This window comes from Heteronotia binoei, chromosome 18 (genome assembly GCF_032191835.1).
Source record: "Heteronotia binoei isolate CCM8104 ecotype False Entrance Well chromosome 18, APGP_CSIRO_Hbin_v1, whole genome shotgun sequence".
Taxonomy (NCBI): domain Eukaryota; kingdom Metazoa; phylum Chordata; class Lepidosauria; order Squamata; family Gekkonidae; genus Heteronotia; species Heteronotia binoei.
This window is the reverse complement of record NC_083240.1, coordinates 25,290,230-25,317,991: the sequence shown is the minus strand read 5'-3', so window position 1 is coordinate 25,317,991 and position 27,762 is coordinate 25,290,230. Positions and strand designations below refer to the sequence as shown.

Sequence of the window (27,762 nt, the reverse complement as noted above, 5' to 3'; positions counted from 1 at the left end):
AATCTGGCATCCATTGTCTTGTTTTTGTTTTGCAAGGAAGATCTATTTGGCTATATCCCAGCACACGATGGTTCCGCACGCGGTCTTGCTTCCGCTTACTGTTGACTTGCTGAGATTGGCTTCCCCTGTGTTGCTCACAAAGTCAACCTGCTGGCATCTTTATCTTCCATTCCATCGCTTATATAAATATGTTAAAGGACTTTATTAAACTTCCCTTTGATTAGATCAATTACACCTGTGGTTTCTTTATTAACTCTTCTATAGAAGTACAGATGGCAGCTTTTCAGTTCAAAGCAAAGGCAATTATTTGCATTTCCCAATAACGGAGCAGGATCCAGAAAGCCTCCAGACAAACAGACCAGCATTCCCTTAATGCATAGCCCCACTTAGTTAAAAGTGGCTACCAAATGGGCTGGGGATTGCAGCTTAACTGTCCAAACCCTTTATGTTTTTTGGTCTTTTTATTTCCAGAGATGAAGCAAATCGTCACATTTCTGGGCCTTTCGGTGGCCTTGACTCTCTTGCCATCATCCAGATGTTTGCCAGATGGTAATTTCCCCATTTTTTTCTTATCTTTTCATGGTTGTATAGTATTTGTTGTGGGTTTTCGATAAAGATCTCTTGGAATAATTGCTTTAAAAACAACTACAACAAAAGCATGTGAGTAAAAGCAATTTTTCATAAATCAGCTTGGCTTTTCAGGGAAACAGTTTTGAAGGGAAGAACAACAAAGCTGAGATACCTTTTTGGACTGGGGGAAGAGTTTATTCAGCTTCCCAAAGAAGTAGGTGGTTTGGCTTGGAGAACTGATTTAAAGAGAGAACTGCCTTCTCTAAGCCATCTGATGGGGCAGTGGGAGCTTTGAGAGCCGCACAATATGTTTGAATGAACCACAGGCCATCTTTGGTGTAGTGGCTAGAGTGTCAGATTAGGGACCTGGGAAATCCAGGTTTGAATCTCCATTCTGCCAAGGAGGCTTGCTGGGTAACTGTGGACCAATCACATGCTTTCTGTCTAGCCTACCTTACAGGGCTGTGGTGAGGATAAAATGGAGGAGAATAATGTAAGCCACTTTGCATTTTCATTGGAGAGAAAGGCAGATTACAAATGAAATCATAATTACATCAATATACACATTTCCCCTTAATGCTGGAGCTCCCTTCTTTCCATGAGAGGGGAAAATCCTCATGTACAAGCAGCCTAGGCTTCTAGCAGAGATTAGATTTTGACCCAAGGATTCCTGGTTTGTGAAAGTGCTGCCATGAAATATTGCCAACATTTTCCCTCTGCAGTGCTGCTACAAACTAATCTCAGGTTTCTATCCCTCTTCTCTTTTGAAGTTGCTGCTTCTGAGGTATTGGACATTCTGACTGTTTTGAGCAGCATTCAAGATGCCAAGCAGATGGTGGACGAAGCATACAAGTTCTCTCGGGAGAGGTGAGGTTCCTTATCAGGAAGATGTGTGAAAGAGGTTTATTATATGGCACCAGTGCTACGCTGGATGCCTTCTGGAGCCCTCAGTGGGGCCAGGACACTGTTGCCCCCCTAAGCACCAAGAATGTAGAGAGCATCACTTTCCCCAGACAGAGACTTTCATATACCTTGTGACTAATAGCCACTGATGGACCTCTGCTCCATATGTTGATCCAATCCCCTCTTGAAGCTGTCAATGCTCGTAGCTCCCACCACCTCCCGTGGCAGTGAGTTCCATGTGTTAATCACCCTTTGGGTGAAGAAGTACTTCCTTTTTTCTGTTCTGACTAGGCTTTCCAATCCCCAGGTCCCAGCGGGGGTTCTTCCACTATCCCAGGCTCCTCCCCTCCTCGTCAGCTGGCCAGCGGGGGCAGCCCTGCCCCCAAAGCCACCATGTGATTTTTCCCCTCCGGAGGCTTCAGTCTCCGATTGGAAAGGCTTCCTCATGGGATGGGGTGTCTGTGTTACTTGGAAGAAGTTGGCAGCAACTCATGAGTAGAGAGGCCAATCCCTCACTTCAGAGTCACCAGAAACGGAGGGGAGTGGGAAACGTCTGCTGAGCACTTCATTATTCCCTATGTGGAGATCAATTCTCATAGGGTATAATGGGAAATTGATCTGGAGGTTTCAGGGGCTTTGGGGGAGCTGTTTTTTGAGGTAGAGGCACTAAATTTTCAGTATAGTCTCTAGTGCCTCTCCCCAAAGTACCCCCTAAGTTTCAAAATGATTGGACTAGAGGGTCCAATTCTATGAGCCCCAAAAGAAGGTGCCCCTATCCTTCATTGTTTCCTATGGAAGGAAGAAGGAAAAAGGTGTGCTGTCCCTTTAAATGTGATAGCCAGAACTCCCCCAGTGTCTCCTGGCTCCACCCCCAAAGTCCCCAGATATTTCTTGAATTGGACTTGGCAACCCTAGTTCTAACCCGACTACTCAGCAATTTCATTGAGTGTCCACAAGTTCTTGCATTCAGGGCTTTTTTTGAGCAGGGACGCACAGGAACGGAGTTCCGGCAGGCTTGGCTTCAGGGGGTGCAAATGAGCCACTTCTGAGCTTTTTCTACAAAAAATCCCTATGTAAAACAATGGTGATGCAAGAGGTAATGCCTGATATGCAAATGAGTACCTGCTGGACTTTTCCTACCAAAAAAGCCCTGCTTGTATTTATTGATTTTGTTTTTTGTAATCAGTATTAGTACACATAGCTGTTTGGGGCACATTTCAAGGTGAGGTTGTATGTTTAGTATTGTTCTGTGTCCAAGAAGAAAACTGCAGATTTATACTCCACCCTTCTCTCTGAATCAGAGACTCAAAGTGGCTTACAATCTCCTATATCTTCTCCTCCCACAACAGACACCCTGTGATGTGTGTGGGGCTGAGAGGGCTCTGACAGCAGCAGCCCTTTCAAGGACAACTCCTGTGATAGTTATGGCTAACCCAAAGCCATTCCAGCAGCTACAAGTGGAGGAGTGGGGAATCAAACCCGGTTCTCCCAGATAAGAGTCCACGCACTTAATCACTACACCAAACTGGCTCTCATGGTCCCTTTAATTATTCCAGTGTTAGGAGTAGGGCTGCCAGCTCCAGACTGGGAAATACCTGGAGATTTGGGGAGTCAAGTCTGAGGAGGGCAGGGTTTGGGGAGAGGAGGGACTTCAACTGAGTATAATGCCATGGAGTCCACTTTCCAAAGCAGCTGTTTTCTCCAGCTGAACTGATCTCTGTCGTGGCATCACCTAGAGAGCAGATGAAATACCAGGGGATCTCCAGTCACCACCTGGAGGTTGACAGCCGGGTAGGAATGCAACATCAGCAGGAGGCCTTGGTCTCTAAGCCTGTTTGTTAGTAAGTCCAGGGCAATGGTTGGCCATGGACCCCTGATCTGATTCAGACAGGTTCCTCTTATGTTCCTGTCTCCTCCTTTTTTCAGAGCAAAGGAAGACTTGAAAAAAGTCCACGCCAGCCCATCAGACTTCCTGAAACATTTAAAGGAGCCTGTGGCACAGACCAGGAGTGCAATTCGCTCTGCGGCTTACGAGGAGACGGTTTTCAGCCTCCTCAAAAAAAACCTGGAGAAATCTTTGCATCAGCGGTTCAACATCACAGGTATTATGGTGAATTCAGTGAAAGTTTTCACTAATGATTTTTAAAATCAGAACCTTAAGAATTAACCTCTGCTGCACACAAAAAAGCTGTGCTTCAGCAAAGCAATATGGAATTCAGGCAAGGAGGAAACCCTTCTATGTTGGTTTATTTGGAGAGTTTATATGCTACCTCTTTTCATGTTGCTGAAGCAGCATGGGTGGAAAAAAAATCACAAGTCATTAATAAATACACACAAGGCTTTTTTAGAGCAGGAACACACTTCTGCCTGGCTTGGCTTCAGGGTGTGTGGCTTAATATGCAAAGGAGTCCTTCTGGGCTTTTTCTACCAAAAAAGCCTTGTGGGAAACAATGGTGATGTCAGGGGTGTGTGGCCTAATATGCAAATGAGTCCCTGTTGGGCTTTTTCTACAAAAAAGCCCTGAATACAAAGAACATAGCAACGCAACATGTATGCTAAATTTATTTAAAATATTGGTGCCCCACCTGTCTATGAAACACATAATCTGAGTGATTTGAATTAGCTGTACTAGGAGACTCCAGTGTGTTGCCTTTGGGTGCCATGGCACCTGCCAACACCTTTCCTGGCACCCACCAAATGCTTTTAGCTTCTGATTGGCTGGGCAGATTAAAAGGCATCCTGTTAAAAAGAGTTTCTGCCTGAAATGTTAATAAGCTGCTGTTAGAGTTCTACATTACCTCGCTCCGTGCTATTTTATGACTGGCTTCACCTCCTCTGGCAGCCATTTTGTGGTTGCATTGGCCACAATTCCAGAGGTGCCCACAGACTCAAAAAGGTTGGGGAACCCTAAGCTAGAGGAGTAAAATCAGGAAAATTGTATACTTAAATCTTATTAGCAATTTCAAAAAGGGTTACAGAAGTAACCTTTATAAGTCACAAATGCCAAGTATCCTTTTCCAAGTAAAAGGAAGAAGCTGGCAACATTGACTTCTGATTGATCATTTAGATATACTCAGCAACACCCAGAAGGAAATTATCTCCAAAGCCACTGGATGTGACTATCTCACCCGGCCTATGAGATGTCCAGAGAACAGCACTTACCGGACTATCACTGGAGAATGTAACAACAGGTAGGGAGATGTGGCATATGAGACTCACAATTAGGACTTGCCGTGGTTTTATTTTTACAGTGAAATGCACCTGGGCAGGAAATCAGTCTGAAGTGGTAGAGCTGGGACACGTGCGTTTTCCCTGTGAAGCCTGATTCCCATAGCAAGTTGTTTTTTTCCAAAAATGAACCAGGGAGTCCAATTCTATGAGCCCCAAAAGAAGATGCCCCTATCCTTCATTATTTCCAATAGAGGGAAGGCATTTAAAAGGTGTGCGGTCCCTTTAAATGTGATGGCCAGGACTCCCTTTGGAGTTCAATTATGCTTGTCACAACCTTGCTCCTGGTCCCACTCCCAATGTCCCCTAGCTCCACTCCCAAAGTCCCCAGATATTTCTTAAATTGGACTTGGCAACCCTAAGCCCTATTCATCTCCCTCACCCACCATGCCACAGAGACACCTAAATATATGGCTTATAGCTGCTGCTCAGCTCCAAAGGCTTTCCCTCCTGCCCCACCAAACAATGAATGATGAGCTGCTACAGGAAGGGCCCTTCAGCATCTGATGCCTCAGGATGCCTACTCATCATGAGCCTCCTTCCTAAGCTCGCCATCCCTGGTAATGACCATGGGTTGCCATCCCTCATGATGAGGCCTGTAGGTCTCTCAGAATGACAACAGATCTCCAGACATAAGGTCCCCTGGAGAAAATGGAAGCTGTGGAGTATGACCTCTACTATGGTATCACATCCCTGCTGCTGAGTTCTTTTGCCTCCCCAAACTCCACCCTCAGATCTCTAGGAATTTCCCCACTTGGAGTTGGCAGCTCTATGACCAGGCCTAGTTTTCCCTGTTCCTCCTACAACAACGCAAAAGAGCCAAAAGCAGTCTACTATTTATTTATTAATTTATTAAAACATTTGTACTTCACCTTTCCTTGTGGCTCAAGGTGGCTATAATGCTTAAACGAGTTCCGTGCTCTCTGAAAGAGTTTCTTCTTGTCCTCTTAAAAGCCAACAGACAAGATGGCAGGTGAACCTCCTTGGGTAGGGATTGTCATAACTGGGCATGGTCACTGAGAAGGCTCTAGATCTTCATGACAACCTTTCTACCTCAGCCTTGGGCAGAGCTTCACGGCCTGTAGGGAAGAGGGATAAGTAAGGAAAAACCTTTCAAACTAAATTCCCTCCCTTTTTTATTCTAGGAAACATCCACACTATGGAGCATCCAACCACGGCTATGCCCGCTGGCTACCAGCAGAATACGAGGATGGCAAGTCTCTTCCCCGGGGCCTCACTGAGGGGAAACTTTATAATGGGCATCCTCTCCCACTGGTAAGTGCTTAAAACAAGGTCATCCTAAGCAGAATTAGCACAGAAATCAATGGGGTCAGAGAGGTGGAATTCTGCTTAGGGGGCATTGTAAGAGATCCTTGGACTTCCTTGAAGCAAACTCCAGAATAATTTTATTTATTTGTACATTTTTAAAAAATTATACCATACACTTTCGCTTTCAAACATTCCCAAAGTGACTTTCAAACGTTTTAAATAAAAATGTCAAATCAATGTCAATGAAACTGAACTATTCAAAATAAGGTCGAGTCACAGTACACATTTCCCTTTCACCAGGGCTTTTTTGGTAGAAAAAGCCCAGCAGGAACTAATTTGCATATTAGGCCACACACCCCGATGGCACCCCATTGTTCCACACAGGGCATCTTTGTAGAAACAGCCCAGCAGGAACTCATTTGCATATTAGACCACACCCCTGGATGCCAAGCCAGCCAGAACTCTGTGTCCTGTGTGTTCCTGCTCAAAATAAGCCCTGCTTTTCATTATGAAACCATCACAAGTTAAGTGGTATCAAAAAGCTCGAGGAAAGAGTGTGGACTATAGCCTGGAGTAAGGTTGTATGGCAGACTGCAATCCAGATCTGCAGGAATTCATTTACTTATTAGGCCATCCCCCTGACACTAAGCCAGCCAGAACTGCATTCCTGTGCGTTCCTGCTCAAAAAAAGCCCTGGATTTGGGAAATCTGGTGTTCGATGCCTTTAGGATATATTTATTCTTCCTGCAGTCAGAAAACCAGAAGCCTCATTAAAATGATTATGTTGTGTCTTTCACTCACACACCCTGGTAGTGGAAAACAAATATTTTAAATCAAAACATGAAGAGAGACAACAGGAATAGAATCAGGACCAGGTGGCTGAAGTAGACAAAACTGGGTTGGAGGGTCTACAGCTTTTTTTGAGCAGGAACCCAAAGGAATGCAGTTCCAGCTGGCTTGGTTTCTGGGTGTGTGTGGCCTAATATGCAAATGAGTTCCTGCTGGGGTTTTCTACAAAAAAAGCCCTGGGAGGGTCCAATAATGTGGCTCAGCAAACAGCCATTTTATGGGTCCTGGCTGTCATACAAGAAAATTCTAGGCCAGCAGCCCCTTAAAGACCAATGAAGTGAGATTTTTACTCATGAAAGCTTATTCCCTGGGAAACTGAGTTAGTCTTTAAGGTGCTGCTTTTGTTCTGCTACAGACTGACATGTCTACCTACCTGAAATTTGCTGTCCTATCCACATATAATGAAGACCCAAAGTGCCAGTAGGGTGTAAATGTCATATATCAAAAGAAAACATCTGATTTTTCTGTGCTTCGCTGCTGAGGTTGGATTGGGCTTCTTTCATTGGCTCCAGGACCAGATTTGATGGCTCTTGGGTCCTTCTTCACAGGTGCGGGAAGTTTCCAATGAGATCATTGCCACTGCCAATGAGAATATCACAGATGACCAGGAACGCTCCCGGGCTTTCATTCACTGGGGCCAGTGGGTTGACCATGACATGGATTTTGCACCTATGACACCCACCAATGTTGAAGATAAAGAATCTCACTGTGGCACCAATTGCAAATATGAGCCTCCATGCTTTCCTATTACGGTAACCAACATTTCTACATTATCAGTTCTCAGAGGGAAGGAATATATATATTGATGAAACCATGGTAGAAACTGGAGGATGCCTATTGGGTGATGACTGTGATGTCACCAACCCAACTTACTTTCTGCCTAATCCCTGGAGCAGTTTTGCAATTTATTTTTATAGAAGATGATTACCATTTAAAAATAAACTTTTATTTGCCACTTTAAGTCTTAGTAACTCAATGTTTTGTTTTTGCTGTTTCTTAGTTTTTATTGTAAGGTACTCTAAATGCCTTATTTTCAGCTGTGTGACATGGCTATTAGACGAGAAGAACAGGAAATGAATGAATGAATGAATGAATGCAGTATTTGGCCTTATGCTCCATATGTTTGCTAGGTGGAACACTAGGTGTGAACTGGGCTCATCCACTGTAGGTGAAGAATGATGTGTTATGTCTTCTTGAGCAGACAGCTATGACAGTTCAGCCACTTTTAGTGTGCAATGTCAGCCCATCTGTACAGGTGACATGCTTTAATTCAGTGCAATCTTACCGTTTTCAACAGTTTCCTCCTGGGGATCCACGACTACGCGAGCCGGGAGTCTGCATGCCTTTCATTCGGACTGCCCCGGTGTGTAATCCCATGACATTAGTCCGTGAACAGATCAACGGAATCACCTCATACCTGGATGCAAGCATGGTGTATGGGAGTGAAGATCCTTTGGCTAGGAGTCTGCAGAATAGAACAAACTCTCTGGGCTTGATGGCACTCAACCAGAACTTCACAGATGGAGGGCTCGGGCTGCTGCCCTTTGAGAACAATTCCAAAAGTCTCTGTCTGTACACAAACAAGACAGACAACATCCCTTGTTTTATAGCAGGTATGTCTTGGCCAGGTCATTATGGTTTGGTTTTTAAACACGAACATTAGCATCAGGGGTCGTTTTGTAGAAAAATAGGTGGTGGAGCTCATTCAGGGATTGTTATGCAGCTGCACCTACTATTCAATGGACAAGGTGGGAAGGAGGAGGTGGAACTCTCAGAAAGGTTCAGGAGCTGTGCTCCTGTAAGCTCCTGCTGAATCCGAGGCCTGATTAGCATCAATAGCATACACTGAATCCCACTCGCCCATCTTTTATATACCTTGCCTTCCTCCCTAGTGAGGACCAACTCAAAGAGACTTACATCATTTTCCTGCCCTCCATTTTATCCTCACAACAACCTGTAAGGTAGGTTAAGTTGAGAGTGTGGGACTGGCCCAGGCTCACCCAGCAAACTTTCATGGCAGAGTGGAGATTCAAACCAAGATATCATAGATCCTAGTCTTTCCCTCTGGCTACTACACCACACTGGTCAAGTGGGGATATGGTGGAAAAGAGCATTTCTTTTTGCTTTCTAGTTTGGCGACTCCTTAGAATTTGGGGGGAAATGCAAAAAGAGAAAGGATTGTGTGTGACCTGTAGATTAATTTTGCAGGGGACAAGCGAGTGACTGAAAATCTGGGACTGACTGCTATCCACACATTGCTTATCCGGGAACACAACCGCCTGGCAATGGAGCTGAAGGAACTGAACCCCCACTGGGAAGGAGACAAGCTCTATCAAGAGGTCCGGAAGATCATCGGAGCTGTGAATCAGGTATTTGCCTTCCTCCCAACCCGAAGGGCTCTTCTGCCTTTGTTTTCCTCAGAAATCTTATCTGTGCATGCCATCCAATGAACATGGGCAGAGAGGCTCTTGCTCCCATGAACCTTTCCCCCTCCACCCTCCCACATTTTTATATGTAGCTGCATTGGCTCATAGACCTCTCCTGACACTCTGACATGACATCTCTTTTCCCTCTCTCTCTTTTTTTTCCCCAAGTTAAACATTTTTATTGAGGTATAAAAGTAGCTTACAATCCATAACACAAGAAGTTTACCGTGAAAATTAACAGAGATAACGTCGTAAGCTTAATAGACAAAATACAGAGCAAAAACAACAACATTTAAAAAACAAAATAAACAAAATACAAACAGAAGGTAATAATAATTATAGTTGTTATAACACAGTATTTAAAAATAAAATAAGATCAGGGAAAGGAAAAAGGAAGATATAATACCCTTTAAGTAACTTGAAATTAACTTGTTAAAAAACAAATTTTATAACAACAGGAAATCCTTATACATTTTATTTTTAGAATAAGAGTTAGCATAAAATGGATTGGTGTCAAGCTTTTCCAGAATGGGAAGCCAAATTGCCAGATATTTAGCGTAGGCTTGGTATGGATCTGAACCAAATTGAACAAACACAAAACACTTTTCAGTATAAATGTAAAAATTTCCAAAAACCTAAACACCGCTAAAGGGATCCACTGAGTTCGAGGGTCGTGGCCAGAATATACCAGGACATACCAGTGCTGGTCAAAAGGCACCGTCTGAAGAGGGCCATAAATAAACACCAGTAAAAGGTACCTTTTCCCTTTGAAAAAACAAATCAACAATATTAACAACATAAATCTTACCAAACTGTTCATTGTTTCCTACCAGGAAACAATGCAACTTTACTCAGTATATAAGAAATATACAATCTAATATGAAGGGAGCAAAAGGAAGGAACATCCCAGCTGTTCCCTTAACAATGTGACATAATAAGAGGAAAGAAAAACCCCGCTCCCTTAAACCAGAACAAGATGGCATGGGCAGTGCAAATACGACTGTTCAGTAGCAGGAGATGGAAGTAACAGGAGGTGAACTGAACGTCCATGAAGAAGTCAGCGTCGTCTTCTTGGCTTGAAAGAAAATGGTGGGTTAGTTGAACGAGATGAAGTAGCCCCACCTGAGTCAGGAGATGAAGGAGAGTCAATGTTTAGTTGTTTAAGGAGATCACAGTTTAAGGAGATAACAGAAGCTGTTAGCCGAAGGCCCTAGTGAACAACCAGTATCTGGATAGGAGAAGCCCAGCGAAAGCGTATTTTGTGTTCAAATAGTGAATTTAGAATCAGCTTCATTTCTTTCCTATGCTGCAGGGTTTCTGGTGAAAGATCAGCTAGAACCAAGATCTTTTTGCCCTTGTAGAGTAGACCCTCTTCAGATCGGGCTCTCTGTAAAATCAGGGTTCTGGTCCTGGAGTCTGGAACCGTGGCAAGTATGTCTCTTGAAAAGTCTTTTGACTTGGGCTGTAATGCCCCCAGACGGTAGGCAGAATCAATAAGAGGGGTGACTCCATCTTGGAGGTGGAGGGCTGAAGCAAGCCACGAGGCTAAGAAGGTTTTTACCTCCTGATTCTCTTCCGCCTGTTCTGGCAGGCATCTAAATTTCAGGTTGGCAGCCCTTAATCTGTTATCCAGGTAAAGCACCTTCTCATGGAGCCATAAGTCTGAGCTTTGCAGGGCTTGTACAGCCTCATGGGCCACCGTAGCCATTTCCAGCGCTGAGTCTGCAGTTTGAGTGACTGCTGAAAGTGTTTCATTAATTTTTTTTAGTTCTAATTGCAAGGGGGTAATAGCTTTGCTGATCTTTTCCCCCATTGTGACCCCTATTGAGACCTCCAAGCGTGAAATCGCCTCTTGAAATGTTTGGGTCGTTAATAGAGAGCCCTCTTCCTGAGCAGGGCCGGGGGAAGGGCTGGACGCCATTTCAGAGAGAGGTAAGGGCCCGGGGCTCGTTGGAAGAAAGTTTAATACCTGCTGCGTCGGTGTGGCTTTCGCAGGAGTTTTCTTGGCTGCCTTGGTGTTCCCTGCAGTTCGTTTGCCCATGCCAGGTGAAAGAAATGGTTGGGAACGGGAGCGGGAGAAGCAGGAAGGGACTGTGAGCCGGGAGCCACTGCTTCAAGCGTCCGCCATCTTCCGCGTCGCCGCCCCTCACCCGCCCTCTCTCACCTCTCATGTTTCACCTCATCATCCAAGTTTTAGATTGCGAGCTCCTCAGGGGAGAGATTTCTCTCTAGTTCTTTCCTTATGTTACTCTGAAAAGCACCATGAATGGAGCAGCATAACTTTAACAATACCTTCTGGGTTCCATCGCAGGTGGTCACATTCCGAGACTATATGCCGCTCTTACTGGGCGATGAATTTAATAAACAGTTGCCATTGTACGAGGGCTATAACGACTCTGTGGATTCCACCGTGGCAAACGTGTTCTCCCTTGCCTTCCGATTTGGCCACAGTTCCATCCCACCCTTGGTGTCCCGTTTGGGTGAAGACTTCAGACCCCTGGTTCCTTATTCCTATGTACCACTTCATCTCACCTTCTGTGCTTCATGGAGAATCATCCGGGAAGGTGAGTGTGGACTTTTTGCCTTGGTTGTTGAAGTGCAGCAGACCTCCTCCTTACAAAATAAGAATGAAGATCATGTGATGTGATAGTATCACTTTACTCTGCTCTGGTAAGACCTCACCTGGAATATTGTGTTCAGTTTTGAGCACCACATTTTAAGAAGGATATAGACAAGCTGGAATGGGTCTAGATGAGGGTGACAAAGATGGTGAGAGGTTTGGAGACCAAGTCCTATGAGGAAAGGTTGAAGGAGCTGGGCATGTTTAGCCTGGAGAGGAGGCAGCTGAGAGGTGATATGATCACCATCTTCAAGTACTTGAAGGGCTGTCATATGGAGGATGCTGTGGAGCTGTTTTCTATGGCCCCAGAAGGTAGGACCACAACCAATGGGTTGAAATCAAATCAAAAAAGTTTCTGGCTCAACATTAGGAAGAACTTCGTGACTGTTAGAGCAATTCCTCAGTGGAACAGGCTTCCTCGGGAGGTGGTGGGCTCTCTTTCCTTGGAGGTTTTTAAACAGAGGCTGGATGGCCATCTGACAGTGATGAAGATTCTGTGAATTTGGGGTAGGTATTCATGGGTTTCCTGCATTGTGCAGGGGGTTGGATTAGATGATCCTGGAGGTCCAACTCTATGATTCTATAAGAGGTTCAGAATGCATTCTATTCTTGGTCCTGTAGAAGATGATTAAACAAAGTGCAGATCTGTTTCCCCCTGAAAAATCAGTCAATCAGTAATAAATCCTGATATAACACTGACACAACACTTTCAATATGTATGGCTTCATACCTATGGGGTTAGGAACACATTCAATTAGCAGTTTGCACTGATCCCGCTTGTGGAGAAACGCCATCTGAGAGTGTTGGTGCTTCATCCAAAAAGGCAGGGATCAGTAAATCCATTCAGCAGGCTTTGTAGCCTTCCCCTCACTCCCCCCCTCCCTTCCAGAGCCAAACCAACAACGCTAGGGGGAAAGTCTCCTAGAGAGGCAGGAAGTGCTGTTGTTCCTTGCATGTGTTAGGCAGGAAGAGAAGCAGATTTGAACTGGAGCTCGAGCAAGCATGTGGTGAGCAATGGAGGCTCCTGCCTGGGGGCCCCCAGGCAGGCAGACAAAGTAAGTCATTTTCTTAGGCAGATCAAGTATAGACCAGGGACAATACGATGCGTTTAAAAACCACCTTTATTTTGTTATGCTGTTTGCTGTGCTTTGCTGTGCGGTGCTAACTTTTTAAAGGCAACTGTTTTTGGGTTTGTTTTTCTTTTCCTATCTTTTTCTCTTTTTAAATAAATATATTTTTACTGTTTAAATGCTGGCAATCAATCTCTGTACCACCTAGATCCCCAGACCGCTTTAGACCACGCTGTTTTTGAGAAGGGGGCCCCGGGGAAGGGGGAAGGCATGCAGTTGGATAAGGTGCCAATCCTCCAGGGGTGCCCCAAAGAAGCGCTGAGGTCTCTGTGAAACCCAAGTGCAGGGTGGCAGAGGACCTTGAGGCCTGGCCTCACAGCTGGAGAGGGGGATTGGGAGTCCTGTTCCTCTCAATCCGAACCCCGGGACTGAGCAGGTGGTGGCAGCGAGCCCAAGGGGCAGGAGGAGAAATAGCTCCCTCCAGGAGTTGGCGACTCCATAGGGAGCTGACGGGACCGGGTCTGAAGGCAGAATCGGGCCGGTTCCGCCACACTTGGCGGCAGCGGTGGGATAAGAACAAACAGAGAACTTGATTGGCCAGGCATTTTTGGTTTTTGATGCGTGCAAGCACCCAGAGGAAGCAACAGCGGTTTTGTTTTATTTTCGGGTCAACTGGAGTAGGGAAAGTTTAGCTAGTTAGGATGGAGCGTGCTAAGATGCTGGAAATCCTGAAGATGACAAAGCCACAGCTCCAAGAAGAGTGTGCAAGGCACAAGCTGGAGTGTGACAACATGACTGTAGTAGATATGAAAGACCTCCTGTTGGAGTATCATCAGCATGCAGGGGCACTTGCAAAAGTGTTTCCCACCCAGTCAGAAGAACTCTTGCGGCTACGGTTGGAACTGGCAAGAATCCGTACCAAGGCGTACCAAGAGCGCAGACAGGAGGAACGAGAGAGAGAGGAACGACAAGCAGAGAGGGATGCAGTCCGCAGACAGGAGGAACGAGAGAGGGAGGAAAGACAAAGAGAGAGAGAGCTGAGACAAGCAGAGATCCGCAGACGGGAACAGGAAGAGCAACGTCGCCATGAGCTGGAGGTGCTACGTCTGGAAGCTGAACTAAGCAAAGAGATCCAAGTCACCCCCAAGGACTTTGCAGTGTACCAAGAGGGAGAAGACCCCTCCATATACCTCTCCAACTTTGAGAGGGCAGCCAAACAGTGGGGGATTGCAGAGGAGGACTATATGTCTTACCTCTGTAGCAACCTGACTGGAGAACTCTCAGCCATCTATCACAGCATGCCTATGGAAGATGGGGGGATAACTTTTGCAGGCTATAAAGCCACTGTATTTAAAAGGTTTAAACTGGGGCCAGACCACTCCCGAAAGCAGTTCAGGGGTTTGGCTCCACAAGAAGGTAAATCCTATCCTGAATGTGGGGTAATGAAGGAACAAACAGTTCCAATGTTATTGGGCCGGGATTTGGTGGTTGGCCAGTACTCTATCAAGGCTGTACCCCGCAGCCAAACCCCCAGGGGAAAGTGGGAGGGGGAAGGCAACTTTAAGGAAGCCACCTCACCACCAACCAGGGAGGGGGAAATAGCCCAGGTTACTGAGGACGAAGAGAGGGCAGTCACCCAGGAGGGGGAGGACCAGCCTGTCTCAAGCCCTGGAGTAGGGTGTTCCCAAGGGGAAGAGGGGTGTAGCTTTCCCCAAGTGCAGCAAGAGGCTGTGGATGTTCCTAGCGAGGAAGGGAACCTGTCTAGCGTAAGGGATGTGCATCCTGAAGAGACCGAGGTGGAGGGTGGAGATTTCACAGGAGGTTCTGAGAGCAGCAAGGCTAATGTGGGCTCAGAGGAGCACATAGCTGAAGGCTTGGGGGAACGGGAGCGGTTCCAGAAGGGGGTCCGGAGCGGCCTTAGGTGGGAACCGGTTCACCAAGTAGCTGTGGATCAGGAAGTGGGATCGTCCGAGACGCTCTCAAAACAGGTCGTCTTGAAGCAGGGCAGACAGGAATCCTGGGAAGCTGTGGAACCTTCCAGGCAGGAAGGGGGTCAGTTGGGTAGTGCTGAAAAACCAACCGAGGGGACTGAGACCCCAAGCCAAACCCTCAGGGGAAGGTGGGGGGAGGAAGGCAACGTTAGGGAAGCCACCTCACCACCAACCAGGGAGGGGGAGGACCAGTCTGTCTCAAACCCTGCAGGAGGGTGTGCCCAATGGGAAGAGGGGTGCCAATTTCCACAAGGGCAGCAGGATGCTGTGGAGCGTTCCAGGCAGGAAGGAGCTCAGTTGGCTGACACTGAAAAACCAACTGAGGGGGCGGAGAACCCAGATCAAACTTTGGCTGAGTGTTCTGGAAACAGTGGGACTAGGGGTGGCTTGAAGGAACAGATGATAGGAAGTCTGGGGGAGCCAGAAATGTTCCTGTCTGAGGTTCAAAGTGACCCGAGGCTGGAACCACTGTGTGAGTTGGCAAGGGACCAGAAAGTGGAGTTCTCAGAAGCTGAGACAGGGGATAGGGTGATGGATTTCCTGCCCCTTCATACTGGTGAATGGAAAGTGGAATGGGGGGGACCCCATGTGATTGTGGATGACCTGGGCGATGCTACTTATGTGGTAGCTATGGAGAAAATGGGAAAGGCAGTTCAAGTGGTGCAGGTGGATGCACCACAGCCAGTCTCTGCAAGGTCCATGGTGTTGCAGAGAGGTAGGAAGGAAGGAGACAAAAAGAAGCTGGGACAGCAATTGTTTGGGGCCCCAGAGGTGGGTTTCTGGGAGGTCAGAGTGGACAGAGGGAACATTCCACCAATGAGGGATAAAGAAGCAACTGTGTGGGAACTGGGCAGTTTCCAACCTCATATGTGGGGCCAGGAATTCCCTCCTTTGATGGGCCACTCACCCCAGCAACAGCAGCAACGGAGGGAGAGCACCAAACTCCAGAGGTGGTCCTGGGAAATAGAGGAGTACATCTTAAAGACTGGACATTCCTTCCGACTGCAGCAGTGCGACTTGTCCAGAAAGGACATGGACACCCAGGTTGTGGGACTTTGTGTATTATTGGAGAAATACCTGAATGTTTGTGAAATATTTTGGTTAACGGGTTTCTCCTTGTTTGTTTGGATTCTGCTACGGGGTCACCTCTGTAGGAGGCAACCCCTCCGGCTCAGAATTTAAGGAGGGGGACGTGTGGAGAAACGCCATCTGAGAGTGTTGGTGCTTCATCCAAAAAGGCAGGGATCAGTAAATCCATTCAGCAGGCTTTGTAGCCTTCCCCTCACTCCCCCCCTCCCTTCCAGAGCCAAACCAACAACGCTAGGGGGAAAGTCTCCTAGAGAGGCAGGAAGTGCTGTTGTTCCTTGCATGTGTTAGGCAGGAAGAGAAGCAGATTTGAACTGGAGCTCGAGCAAGCATGTGGTGAGCAATGGAGGCTCCTGCCTGGGGGCCCCCAGGCAGGCAGACAAAGTAAGTCATTTTCTTAGGCAGATCAAGTATAGACCAGGGACAATACGATGCGTTTAAAAACCACCTTTATTTTGTTATGCTGTTTGCTGTGCTTTGCTGTGCGGTGCTAACTTTTTAAAGGCAACTGTTTTTGGGTTTGTTTTTCTTTTCCTATCTTTTTCTCTTTTTAAATAAATATATTTTTACTGTTTAAATGCTGGCAATCAATCTCTGTACCACCTAGATCCCCAGACCGCTTTAGACCACGCTGTTTTTGAGAAGGGGGCCCCGGGGAAGGGGGAAGGCATGCAGTTGGATAAGGTGCCAATCCTCCAGGGGTGCCCCAAAGAAGCGCTGAGGTCTCTGTGAAACCCAAGTGCAGGGTGGCAGAGGACCTTGAGGCCTGGCCTCACAGCTGGAGAGGGGGATTGGGAGTCCTGTTCCTCTCAATCCGAACCCCGGGACTGAGCAGGTGGTGGCAGCGAGCCCAAGGGGCAGGAGGAGAAATAGCTCCCTCCAGGAGTTGGCGACTCCATAGGGAGCTGACGGGACCGGGTCTGAAGGCAGAATCGGGCCGGTTCCGCCACACCGCTGTTCAACTCTAGAACCACCCCCTCCCCACTCCCACCCCCAGCCATCCTCTAAAAAGGTAAAGGTACTCCCCTGTGCAAGCACCAGTCATTTCCGACTCTGGGGTGATGTCGTGTCACAGCATTTTCATGGCAGACTTTTTACAGGATGGTTTGCCATTGCCTTCCCCAATCATCTACACTCCCCCCCCCCAGCAAGCTAGGTACTCATTTTACTGACCTCAGAAGGATGGAATAAGAAGATGATAATGGATTTATATCCTGCCCTCCACTCCGAATCTCAGAGTCTCAGAGTGGCTCACAATCTCCTTTATCTTCCTCCCCAACAACAGACACCCTGTGAGGTGGGTGGGGCTGAGAGGACTCTCACAGCAGCAGCCCTTTCAAGGACAACCTCTGCCGGAGCTATGGCTGACCCAAGGCCATTCCAGCAGGTACAATTGGAGGAGTGGGGAATCAAACCCGGTTCTCCCAGATAAGAGTCCGCGCACTTAATCACTACACCAAACTGGAAGGCTGAGTCAACCCTGAGCTGGCTACCTGAACCCAGCTTTTGCCGGGATGGAGCTCAGATCATGAATAGAGCTTAGGACTGCAGTACTGCGGCTTTACCACTCTGTGCCACAGGACTGCTGGCATTCCTCTAGGTCCCTGATATATCCGGGGCAACACTTTATTGATATCCCTGGTTTGCACTGGTGGGGGGGGTGTGTGTGACAGGGGAAGATCCATCCTGCTGATGGACAATTTTGTCTGGATACAATCGATTGTCTGTCGCAATCTGCCTGGTTTTATACACACAAGAGATCAGGGCCTGAAAGAGCTTCTTCCTCTTTCTCTCTCTCAAAAAAAGATCCAGCATGATGAAGAGTTCTGGAGGACTTGAAAACCTGCGTAGTGTTTTGTGTTATTTTTGCTTGGCCCCAATAAAAACCTCCAAGTGGTGTCTGGAGGTCTCCTAGAATTACAAGGGATCTGCAGGTGATAGAGACCAGTTCACCTGGAGAAAACAGCTGCTTTGGGATTCTATAACACACTGAAATCCCTTTCTTCCCCAAACCCTACCCTCTTCAGGCTTGATGCCCAAAATCTCCAGGCATTTCCCAACCCTAGATCAGGCAACCCTAGGTATTCAAGGTGGTTTCATTTAGCCATTGTGCTTTCATTGAGCCAGTTTGGTGTAGTGGTTAAATGTGCGGACTCTTATCTGGGAGAACCGGATTTGATTCCCCATTCCTCCACTTGCACCTGCTGGAATGGCCTTGAAGAAGGAGATTGTGAGCCGCTCTGAGACTCTGAGATTCAGAGTGAAGGGCGGGATATAAATCCAATATCATCATCATCATCATCATCATCATCATCATCATCATCATCATCATCATCATCATCATCATCATCATCATCATCATCATCATCATCATCTTATTATTATTATTATTATTATTATTATTATTATTATTATTATTATTATTATTATTATTATTATTATTATTATTATTATTATTCATAGCTGTGTCCTAAGTGAACTTGATCTTGTCCAATTTTAGAAGTCAAGCAGGGTTGGCCCTGGTCTGTATTTGGATGGGAGGCCACCAAGGAGGTCCAGGGTGGCTGTTTGGAAGCAGGCAATGACAAACCATCTCTGGACATCTCATGCTTTACAAGCCCCATGGGTTTGCTATAAGTTGACTGTGACTTGATGGTAAAAAATAACAAAAATAAAAATGGATTACATACTTTCGCTTCTGGATTTTGCTATGGACCAATGAAGCTAACTTCAGCCTCTGTTTCCTCTCTGCTTCAGGGGGCATCGACCCTCTTCTCCGTGGTTTCCTAGTCGGCCACTCCAAGCTGATGAAGCAGAACCAAATGATGGTTAAGGAGCTCCAAGATCGGCTTTTTGAGCAGGTGGAAGGAATAGGCCTTGATCTGGCATCTCTGAACCTGCAACGGGGAAGAGATCACGGCTTGCCTGGTAGAAGAGATCCTTATCAGTCTTTCATGCTTTGGTCTGGTCCTTTTGTCATCACACTGTTTTGCACACATCAACCCAGTCCCCCAAATGTTAAGTTCCAGGTAGGGTTGCCAAGTCCCCAGCGTTGGCCAGCAGGGGACTTTTGCATGTGCAACGCAATGGCGTCACCCAGAAGTGACGTCAACGCGCCAGCGACTTTAGGGGTTTCAGGGAAAATTCTATGGTTTCCCCAGAAGCTCTAGCCATTTGGAGAGAAAACCTCTATGGTACCTATTATACCATAGAGTTTTCCCTCCCAGATGGCTAGAGCTTTCCCAGAAGGAGTTTTCCCAGAAACGCCTAGAGTGGTCACCACGTGACGTCGCTGTTGTGATGACATCACTTCTGGGTGACGTCAGGGGAGGTTCCCCTCACCGGCTCAATGTGGGCTGGTGGGTTGGGAGCCTCCTGGGTGCGGGAACCCCCGCCTGGACTGGGGGCTTGGCAGCCCTAGTTCCAGGACAACAGTTTAGACAGAGCTCCATTGGGAGGAGAGAGGGAGAGCATGCATAGATTGTACAAATTTGATTTTACTGTAATATCTCTTTATGGATATAATTGTTGAGGAGATAAGAAGGAAGGAAGAATGTGGGGAAGACAGTGCCACCCAGAGCTTATAAGGCTCTTTGTAAGCCGCCCTGAGCCTGCCTTTGGTGGGGGAGGGCGGGATACAAAAATAAATTTATATTATTATTATTATTATTATTATTATTATTATTATTATTATTATTATTATTATTATTATTATTATTATTATTATTATTATTATTATTATTTTAAGCTTCTGGAGGACGGGCTACATCAGGGGTGTGTGGCCTAATATGCAAAGGAGCTCCTGCTAGGATTCCACCCCTAGTGCCATCCCAAAGCGTCATCAAAGGCAGCCCACCCAACCCACAAACCATAGAGCCATTCTTTCTTTCAGAGTCCCTACGTGTGGAATCTTTCTCTCTCTCCTGGTCAGGAGGAGACAAGGGAGACAGACAACCTTCCTGTACTATTTAGCCTGCCAGCTAAGATCTGCCTGTCAAGCCCTGCTGTCTGTGCCCCTGCTGGAGACGGGGCCTTTTCTGTGCTGGCACCTCACCTCTGGAAGGCTGCCCCCCCTAGAGGCTTACCTGGTGCTGACTGCACTTTCTTTTAGGCACCACAGGTTTTAAGGTACCTGCTTTTTAAATGGTCTACTTCAAGGCTATTCCACATTCTTATTTTCCTAGCTCGTATGTTCCCATTTCTTTGTTTTCCCCCCCTGTTCCGCACATGTTTTGCTCCCTTCTGTGGTCCATTCAATATTATACTGGTTTATGATTATATTGGAAAAAGACCCCCAAGTATTTGAAAGATTTCACCTGTTCAATATTATTTCCCTTGAGGCACCAGCTTTGTGGTTTCCAGGACTTTGAAAATATTATAATTTTGGATTTTACATAGTTTATAGACAGGAAATTTGTCTCGCAGTATGAAGTAAAAGCGAGTAACAGGCACTTGAGGCCCTTCTGCGAATATGACAGTACAACTGCATCATTAGTGTAGAGCAATAAAGGGATAACGGAAGGCCCAAGTTTAGGGGAATGACCATCAATAGCATTTAGAGAGGGAGCCAGATCATTCAGGAAAAATTAAACAAATAAGGGGCTAGAATACAACCCTGTTTGACTCCCCGATTAGAAATGATCTTTGAAGTTAACACCCTAGGTCGTTATATCACACTTGACAGCTATTAAGGGAATACATTTTACAAATAAGAAAAAATAGGCATTTATCCAGACCCATGATGTCCAATTTGTTCCAGAGAAGATCCCTGGGAATAGAGAAGATCCCTGGGAATAGAGTCAAATGCCCCTTTTAAATCAAGGAAGGCCGCAAACAGCCTTCTTCCACCTCTACTACTGTATTTCTCTATCAGATGGTTAAGAAATATACAGTGGTCCATTGTAGACTTGTTGGGACAAAATCCAATCTGTTCCCTAAACTGCAGGTTTTTATATTGGACATAAACTGGTGTAACATAAAATTGACCACTAGAACACACGGGGAACAGACATCCCCCCTGAAAATGTAGGAAAGCCCTCTGTTTCATGAATAGTTTTTCATGCTATTTGTGTCCCAATGGCTTATTTTTAATGGCTTGCTTTGAATATTGTGGCCTAGTTTTACTTGTAAACTGCCTTCAGTAGAACTCTGAAGAGGAAGCACAGAAATATCCTGAATGAATAAATAAATGTATGTAATTCATTCATGTTACAGGGATTTTGGCTTAACTGCAGTAGAGAAAGGGTTATGCCAATGACTTCCTAGAAAAGGTGGGCTTTGAGGAGTGATTTGAAGAAACCATCCGCTGTTCCTAGAGGGATTTTGGGCAGCAGGGGAAACAAGGATAGGAGGCAGATTTGGTTGAGGGATCAGAGGACCCTTGGCTGTTTGAGGATTAGGGTTGCCGATCCCCAGGTGGGTAACACAACAAAAAATGCAAGCTAATGACCAATTTACTAAGTATATAGAAATCAGTCCAAATGTCCAAAACATGTATATTCAAGTCCCAAAGAAGTGTGGTGACAAGCCAATTGATTAAGTACTTGTTTCTTTCCAGTCTTCATCAGACCTGGGACCACTAACAAAAAGAAAATATTATACAAAAATATCAGAAGGACATTCAGACACCACCAACCCTCTTCCAGTGAAAAAATATATCATACTTATATATTGATTCAATTATATAGATTCTTTACACAATTTTTTTTAAAAAGGGACGCAGAGCGTCTCCAGCATCAATTTCACATCGGCTACAGCTCAGTATGTGGCTTCTTGCGCACCCTAATGGTGCAACTAACATGTTTAAAAAGGCAAACATCTCATTTACAGCTGCCATTACACAAACCTCTTAAAGGTAAAGTAACATATTTCTAATGCAACATGCTAAAAGACACAAACACCACAAACTATATCACAGCAGATACAACACACAAAATATTCCATTCAGAGAATGTCAAATCCCATAATTTATACAAAAATATGTTATCGCATAGGCAAATTATGCACAGCACTCATAATATTATAAAGAAGACCATTCATAAAAAGCATGTCAAATCATTGGTCATATTCAGTCCATATGGAGAAATGCAATTCAACTGGTGTATCCAGTATGCCTCTTTTTGCAGCAGAATCTTGTGCACGTCTTCATTTCTATCCGTTTGTTCATATTTGTATAAGGTGAAAAAACAAAAATCTTCATAGTCATGATTCTTTTGCATAAAATGGCTGACCATAGGAGCTTCAATCACATGGTTCCTAAGTCTGCTCCTGTGTTCCAGAATACGTACTTTAAGGGCTCGAGTAGTGCTGCCAACATACCTTAGGCCACACCCACAGATGATCAAATACACAACACAGCGGGTAGCACATGTAGAGTAATGATTTAGAACAAATGGTCTAGTCTTTTCAGCAAAATAGTACTCTTTGACATTCATAGATAAATGACAAATTGCATACCTTTTACAAGCAAAGTGCCCTTTAAGGGTATGATTGACTGATTGGTATTTTCTAGATCTTACCAATTTATCCCTAATGGAATAAGTGTGATGCAATCCTATTTGTGGTGGCATTTCACAACCTCCAATATCACTTACAATGTGCCAATGCTTCCTTACCACAATACAAGTTCTGCTAGACAATCTGCTAAATTCTAGTCCCCATTGTAATCTAGTATTTCTCATCCTGGGATTCTGTTTTCTATCTAGATTAGCAGCCCTTTTTCTAGCCATCCTAACATCTTTTTCTGGATAGCCTCTACCAACAAAATGAGATGCCAATTTATCACTATCCTCAAGATAATCAGACATTAGGGTACTATTTCTTCTCAACCTTACAAACTGGCCATATGGTATATTCTTTTTCAAAGTACGTGGATGGAATGATGAATACTGTAAAAAAGCATTCCTATCTTAGTAAATTGATCACTAGCTTGCATTTTTTTTGTTGTGTTATCCATTATAGTGACCTCTCTCGGATTGTATTCAATCCCCAGGTGGGGGCAGGGGATCCCCTGGTTTGGAGGCCCTCCCCTCACTTCAGGGTCATCAGAAAGTAGGGGGAGGGGAGGGAAATGTCTGCTGGGAACTCAATTATTCCCTGTGGAGACTTATTCCATAGGAAATAATGGATAATTGACCCGCAGGTATCTGGGAATTGGGGAGGGGGTCTGTTTTTTGAGGAAGAGGCACCAAATTTTCAGTATAGCATCCAGTTCCGCTCCCCAAAATACAACCCAAATTTCAGAAGAATTGGACCAGGGGGGCCAATTCTATGAGCCCCCAAAGAATGTGCCTCTATCCTTCATTATTTCCTTTGGAAGGAAGGCATTTTAAAAGATGTGCAGTCCCTTTAAACTTGATGGCCAGAACTCCCTTTGTAGTGGCTCCACCCCAATGTCTCCTGGCTCCTCCCCCAAAGTCCCCAGATATTTCTTAAATTAGACTTGGCAATCCTATTGAGGGTAGGGGATTTTTCTCTCAGATTTGGCATTACCTTTCACAGTCTTAATGTTCTTCTGATCAATATCTGAGCACAGTTTCCATTATGCTCCACTTTGGGTTTTAGATAAAACCAGGAAATGTGGTATTAGGGGTAAAACCCTTATGATTTCCCATCAACCTGTTAATTTTTCAGGAATCCTGAAAACTCAGTGAAAGGAAGATTCGAAAAATATTCCTTATAAAGTAGGGGGCAACCCCCCCCCCCCATACCAGCTCAAATCCCCTTTCTATACAGTCTTCTAAGGTCTAGGAGACTGAGGCCAATTCCCCACTAGCCTTGCCGCAGCCTCACACTCTTTTTTCCTGTGGTGCTTCTGTCTGACTTTGCACACACAGCTGCGAAGCTGCAACGTGCCCTGCCTCTTTCCCAAGTTCTCTCTGGGGCTGTAGGACTCTCTGAAAACCAGATTTTGAAGCTGTGGAGAGAACTTGGGAAAGAGGTGGGGCAAGTTGCAGCTCCAAGGCAGCGTGTGCAAAATCGGGCAGGAGCACTGAGGGAAAAAGAAGTGCAAGATCGCAGCAAGGCTAGTGGGGAATTGGCCTGACTCTCTCCTCTTCTAATCTATACCTGGCTACTGTTGCTTCCGATGCACTCAGCATCTGGATAAGGGCTAGAATAACAGTCACTTTCTTCTCACAGGTTACAATGCCTGGAGGCGGTTTTGTGGCCTCTCTGAACCACACAACGAGACTGAACTTGCTGTTGTGATGCACAACCCTACACTGGCAAAGAAGTTCACTGAACTTTATGGGACACCAGACAATATCGACATCTGGATTGGGGCAATGGCCGAACCCTTTGTTCCCAATGGAAGGGTGGGCCCTCTCCTTGCCTGTCTCATTGGGAAGCAGTTTCGAAACACCCGAGATGGCGACCGGTAGGTTGACTTCCAAGTCTCTTAAATCTGTTAATATCACTAAACTTGGCGGCTTCGTCCACTTATTTGTTTTTCAAAAAAATTATTTAGAATCTCCTCAAGTTGGCCTCCCTTACTGCAGCTTCTCTCTCTATCTCAGGGGCGTCAAACATGCAGCCTGGGGGCCAAATCAGGCCCCCGAGCAACTGGCTGTCTTCTGCTTCCTTCTCCCTCGCTCTTCCTTCCTTCCGCTTAACAGCTTGCTTTGCTAAGCTAGCTCAATCACACAGGAGCTACACAGCAAAATTATTTTTTTTCCATTGGGTGAGGCTCCTCCCTTGGGGAGGAAGGCGGGAGGAGGGAGAGTTTGCTTTGCCAGCTCTTATTTTAAGTTTTTAAAAATCTTTGTGTTTGACTGTGTCCTTTATAAAGTTTATATCTCTACTGCTTGGCATTATATTTTATGACACACATGGCCCAGCCCGACAAAGTCTCATTTATGTCAGATCTGGCCCTCGTAACAAATGAGTTTGACACCCCTGCTCTCTCTGGTCTAGCTCTTAAGAAGCTCATTACCCTGCAGCTCCAGCTGGGTTCATTGTCCCCTGACTGATGGCTACTGTTATTTACATTTTAATTGCTTTTAATCTACTGAATTATTTTGTATTTTTAGTATTGGATGCAATCCGCCCTGAGCCTGCTTTGCTGGGGTGGGGTGGGGGGTATGAATAGAATAAATAAATAAACTTTCTCACAGGCACTCAAGGTGGATTACATATAGCGAGCCAGTGTGATCAGCACAATGGAACATTCGATAACCAGTGCATTGGGATTTTAGAAGTCTGGAACCATCAGAGAGAGCTGAAGCAGAGCAAAAGTATTGACATGGCACATCCAGGGGTACAGAAATTGCATAATAGGATGCCGCTTAAAATAAGCTATATGCAATTTATGAAAGCTGCAAAACCAAGGGTGCCCACTGACAAGATTGGGGTTGCTGTATACTTTAGAGGATTCTCAGTTATGCGGGGGGGGGGGAGTGAATTAACTGAAAGAAAAAGTCTCCCCTGCAATGCTCCCTCTAAGCTGTGGAGTCTTGTGAGCAAAAATTCAACTTCATGAGTTACTGGCATTAAAGTTGTGAATGAGTGATTGGGCTAGTGCATAAATTAGTGTGCTCTGAGGCCATCTTTCCTGAGCTAAGACAAAAATGTGTGAGCCAGAGACTAAAAACTTGTGAGCTTAGCTCACACTAACTCAGCTTAGAGGGAACACTGCTCCCCTCCATAGTCTGATGAACTAGGCATGGAGCAACCTGGAAGTCTCCTGGAATTACAACTGATCTCCAGACAACAGAGATCCTGTGGAGAAAATGGCTGCTGTGGAGAGTGGACTTTATGGCAGGGATGGCCAACGATAGCTCTCCAGATGTTTTTTGCCTACAACTCCCATCAGCCCCAGCCAGCATGGCCAATGGCTGGGACTGATGGGAGTTGTAGGCAAAAACATCTGGAGAGCTACCATTGGCCACCCCTGCTCTTTGGCCATTATGCCTACCTAATTTGTATTGTAAATAGTTCTTTTGTTTAATTAAAAATAAAATTGTTTAAAAAAAAGATTACCCAAAGGTTGTAGAAACCTGGAAGAGGATTGTAGAAGGAGAGAGGTCCCCTATTAGATTTCTCTCATACTTCTAACTTGGAAAACTATGCAGTGTGGAGAAAGTGAATAGAGAGAATTCTCTCTCCTATTCATGGCCGCTCAGTGAAGTAGATGGGCAATAGATTCAGGACAGTCCAATGGAACTACTTCTTCATGCAAAAAAATAAGTAAGTGATGGAATTCACTGCTACTGGATGTTATGACGACCAGTAGCAGAGAGTTATTGGGAGGAGAGGCCCCTCAGTGGTTAGTGATTAAAAGGAATGTCCATATCCAACAGCAGTTGACTTCTGAAAACTGGTGTCAGGAGGCAACACTGGGGAAGGACTTGGCCTCCGTGTCGTGTTCATTGGCCCTCCAGGATCAACAAGTGGGGCGGGACTTACTTATTCACTTCATTTATAGTCCACCTTTCTCATTCAGGTGATTTTTGAAGACATTTGAGATTCCAGCATTTTGAAGTTCATCTCAGGTCACGCTCATAGTGAGCATAATGTTGCATGAAAGCTCCTCCAAATAGTGCAGGCATCCTGTTTTCCATTTTCAGGTAGCCGGCTCGAGGTTGACTCAGCTTTCCATCCTTCTGAGGTCGGTAAAATAAGTACCCAGCTTGCTGGGGGAAAGTGTAGATGACTGGGGAAGGCAATGGCAAACCACCCTGTAAAAAGTCTGCCGTGAAAACGTTGTGAAAGCAACGTCACCCCAGAGTCAGAAACGACTGGTGCTTGCACAGGGGACCTTTCCTTTCCTGTTTTCCACAAGGGGATATTTCCTGAGTGGGCTTAATTTGTAGAACGTTTTAAGAACAGAATGTGCCACATCTGCCCATCTCCTAACAATCACCAGTACTAGTCACCTGGTTGTTTTTCAAGATGACAGCACTTTAAATACAGTGCTGTTCTTTGCATTGCAGGATTTGGTATTTGGGGTGGTATTCTGGATCTGGTGCGCTTGTTTTTGCTTGCAGATTTTGGAAAAGCTTCTAACCCATAAGCATCAAACATAAGTGGGAAGATATAAGTGCAACTCAAGTTTGGAGCCATCTCAGAAAGTTGAGGCTGGCGCATGCCTATCAGCCACAGCTCAAGTGCCCTCTGCCGCTGGTCTTCTCTACGATTAGCAGTGGAATAAGCTATACATGTTAAGAAAAAAGAGAGACTGATTTCTCACTAACCTTACACCGCTCTCACTCTCCTCTTCTCCGCAGGGCTGCTGCTGGATTTCACACAAACTGCCCCGGACCAGCGAGTTGCTCTACCTCTCTTCAAGTTCCCTCCACAGCAGGCAGAATCCTCTGAAAACTAGTTTCTATCTGCCTCGGAGGGAACTTGAAAAGAGGCGGGGCAATTTGCCGGCTCAGGGCAGCTTGTGCGAAATCCAGCAGCAGCCCCACAGGAAAAAGGAGCAACGAGACTGAAACAAGGTGAGTGGGAAATTGGTCAGAGTGTAAAGTCCATTAACCTTTCCCTCTTTCCCCTCTGCTGTGCTTTCTTCGCTTGCAGATTCTGGTGGGAGAACCCTGGTGTTTTCACTCCTCAGCAACGCCATGTTGTTAGCGGTTTGTCATTATCTCGCATTATTTGTGACAACACACACATCAAAGAGGTGCCCATGGACATTTTCAAGAGGAACCAGTATCCCAGAGATTTTGTGAACTGCACACAAGTCATGGGACTTGATTTGTCAGCTTGGAAAGAAGAGAATGATGTTGGCATGAAATGAAGAGAACAGG

The 27,762-nt window shown here is 45.6% G+C and overlaps 1 protein-coding gene across 1 annotated transcript; it reads left to right on the top strand.

The window, feature by feature from the left end:
- The first annotated feature begins 473 nt into the window (after window positions 1-473).
- On the top strand, window positions 474-27,762 carry LOC132587358 (myeloperoxidase-like). The gene is made up of 12 exons (XM_060259635.1): window positions 474-549; window positions 1,341-1,437; window positions 3,400-3,575; window positions 4,541-4,664; window positions 5,847-5,976; window positions 7,368-7,571; window positions 8,117-8,432; window positions 9,028-9,188; window positions 11,557-11,809; window positions 18,770-18,940; window positions 24,152-24,389; window positions 27,533-27,762. The coding sequence occupies exons 1-12, from the start codon at window positions 474-476 to the stop codon at window positions 27,750-27,752; spliced, it is 2,166 nt and encodes a 721-aa protein (XP_060115618.1). The 3' UTR covers window positions 27,753-27,762.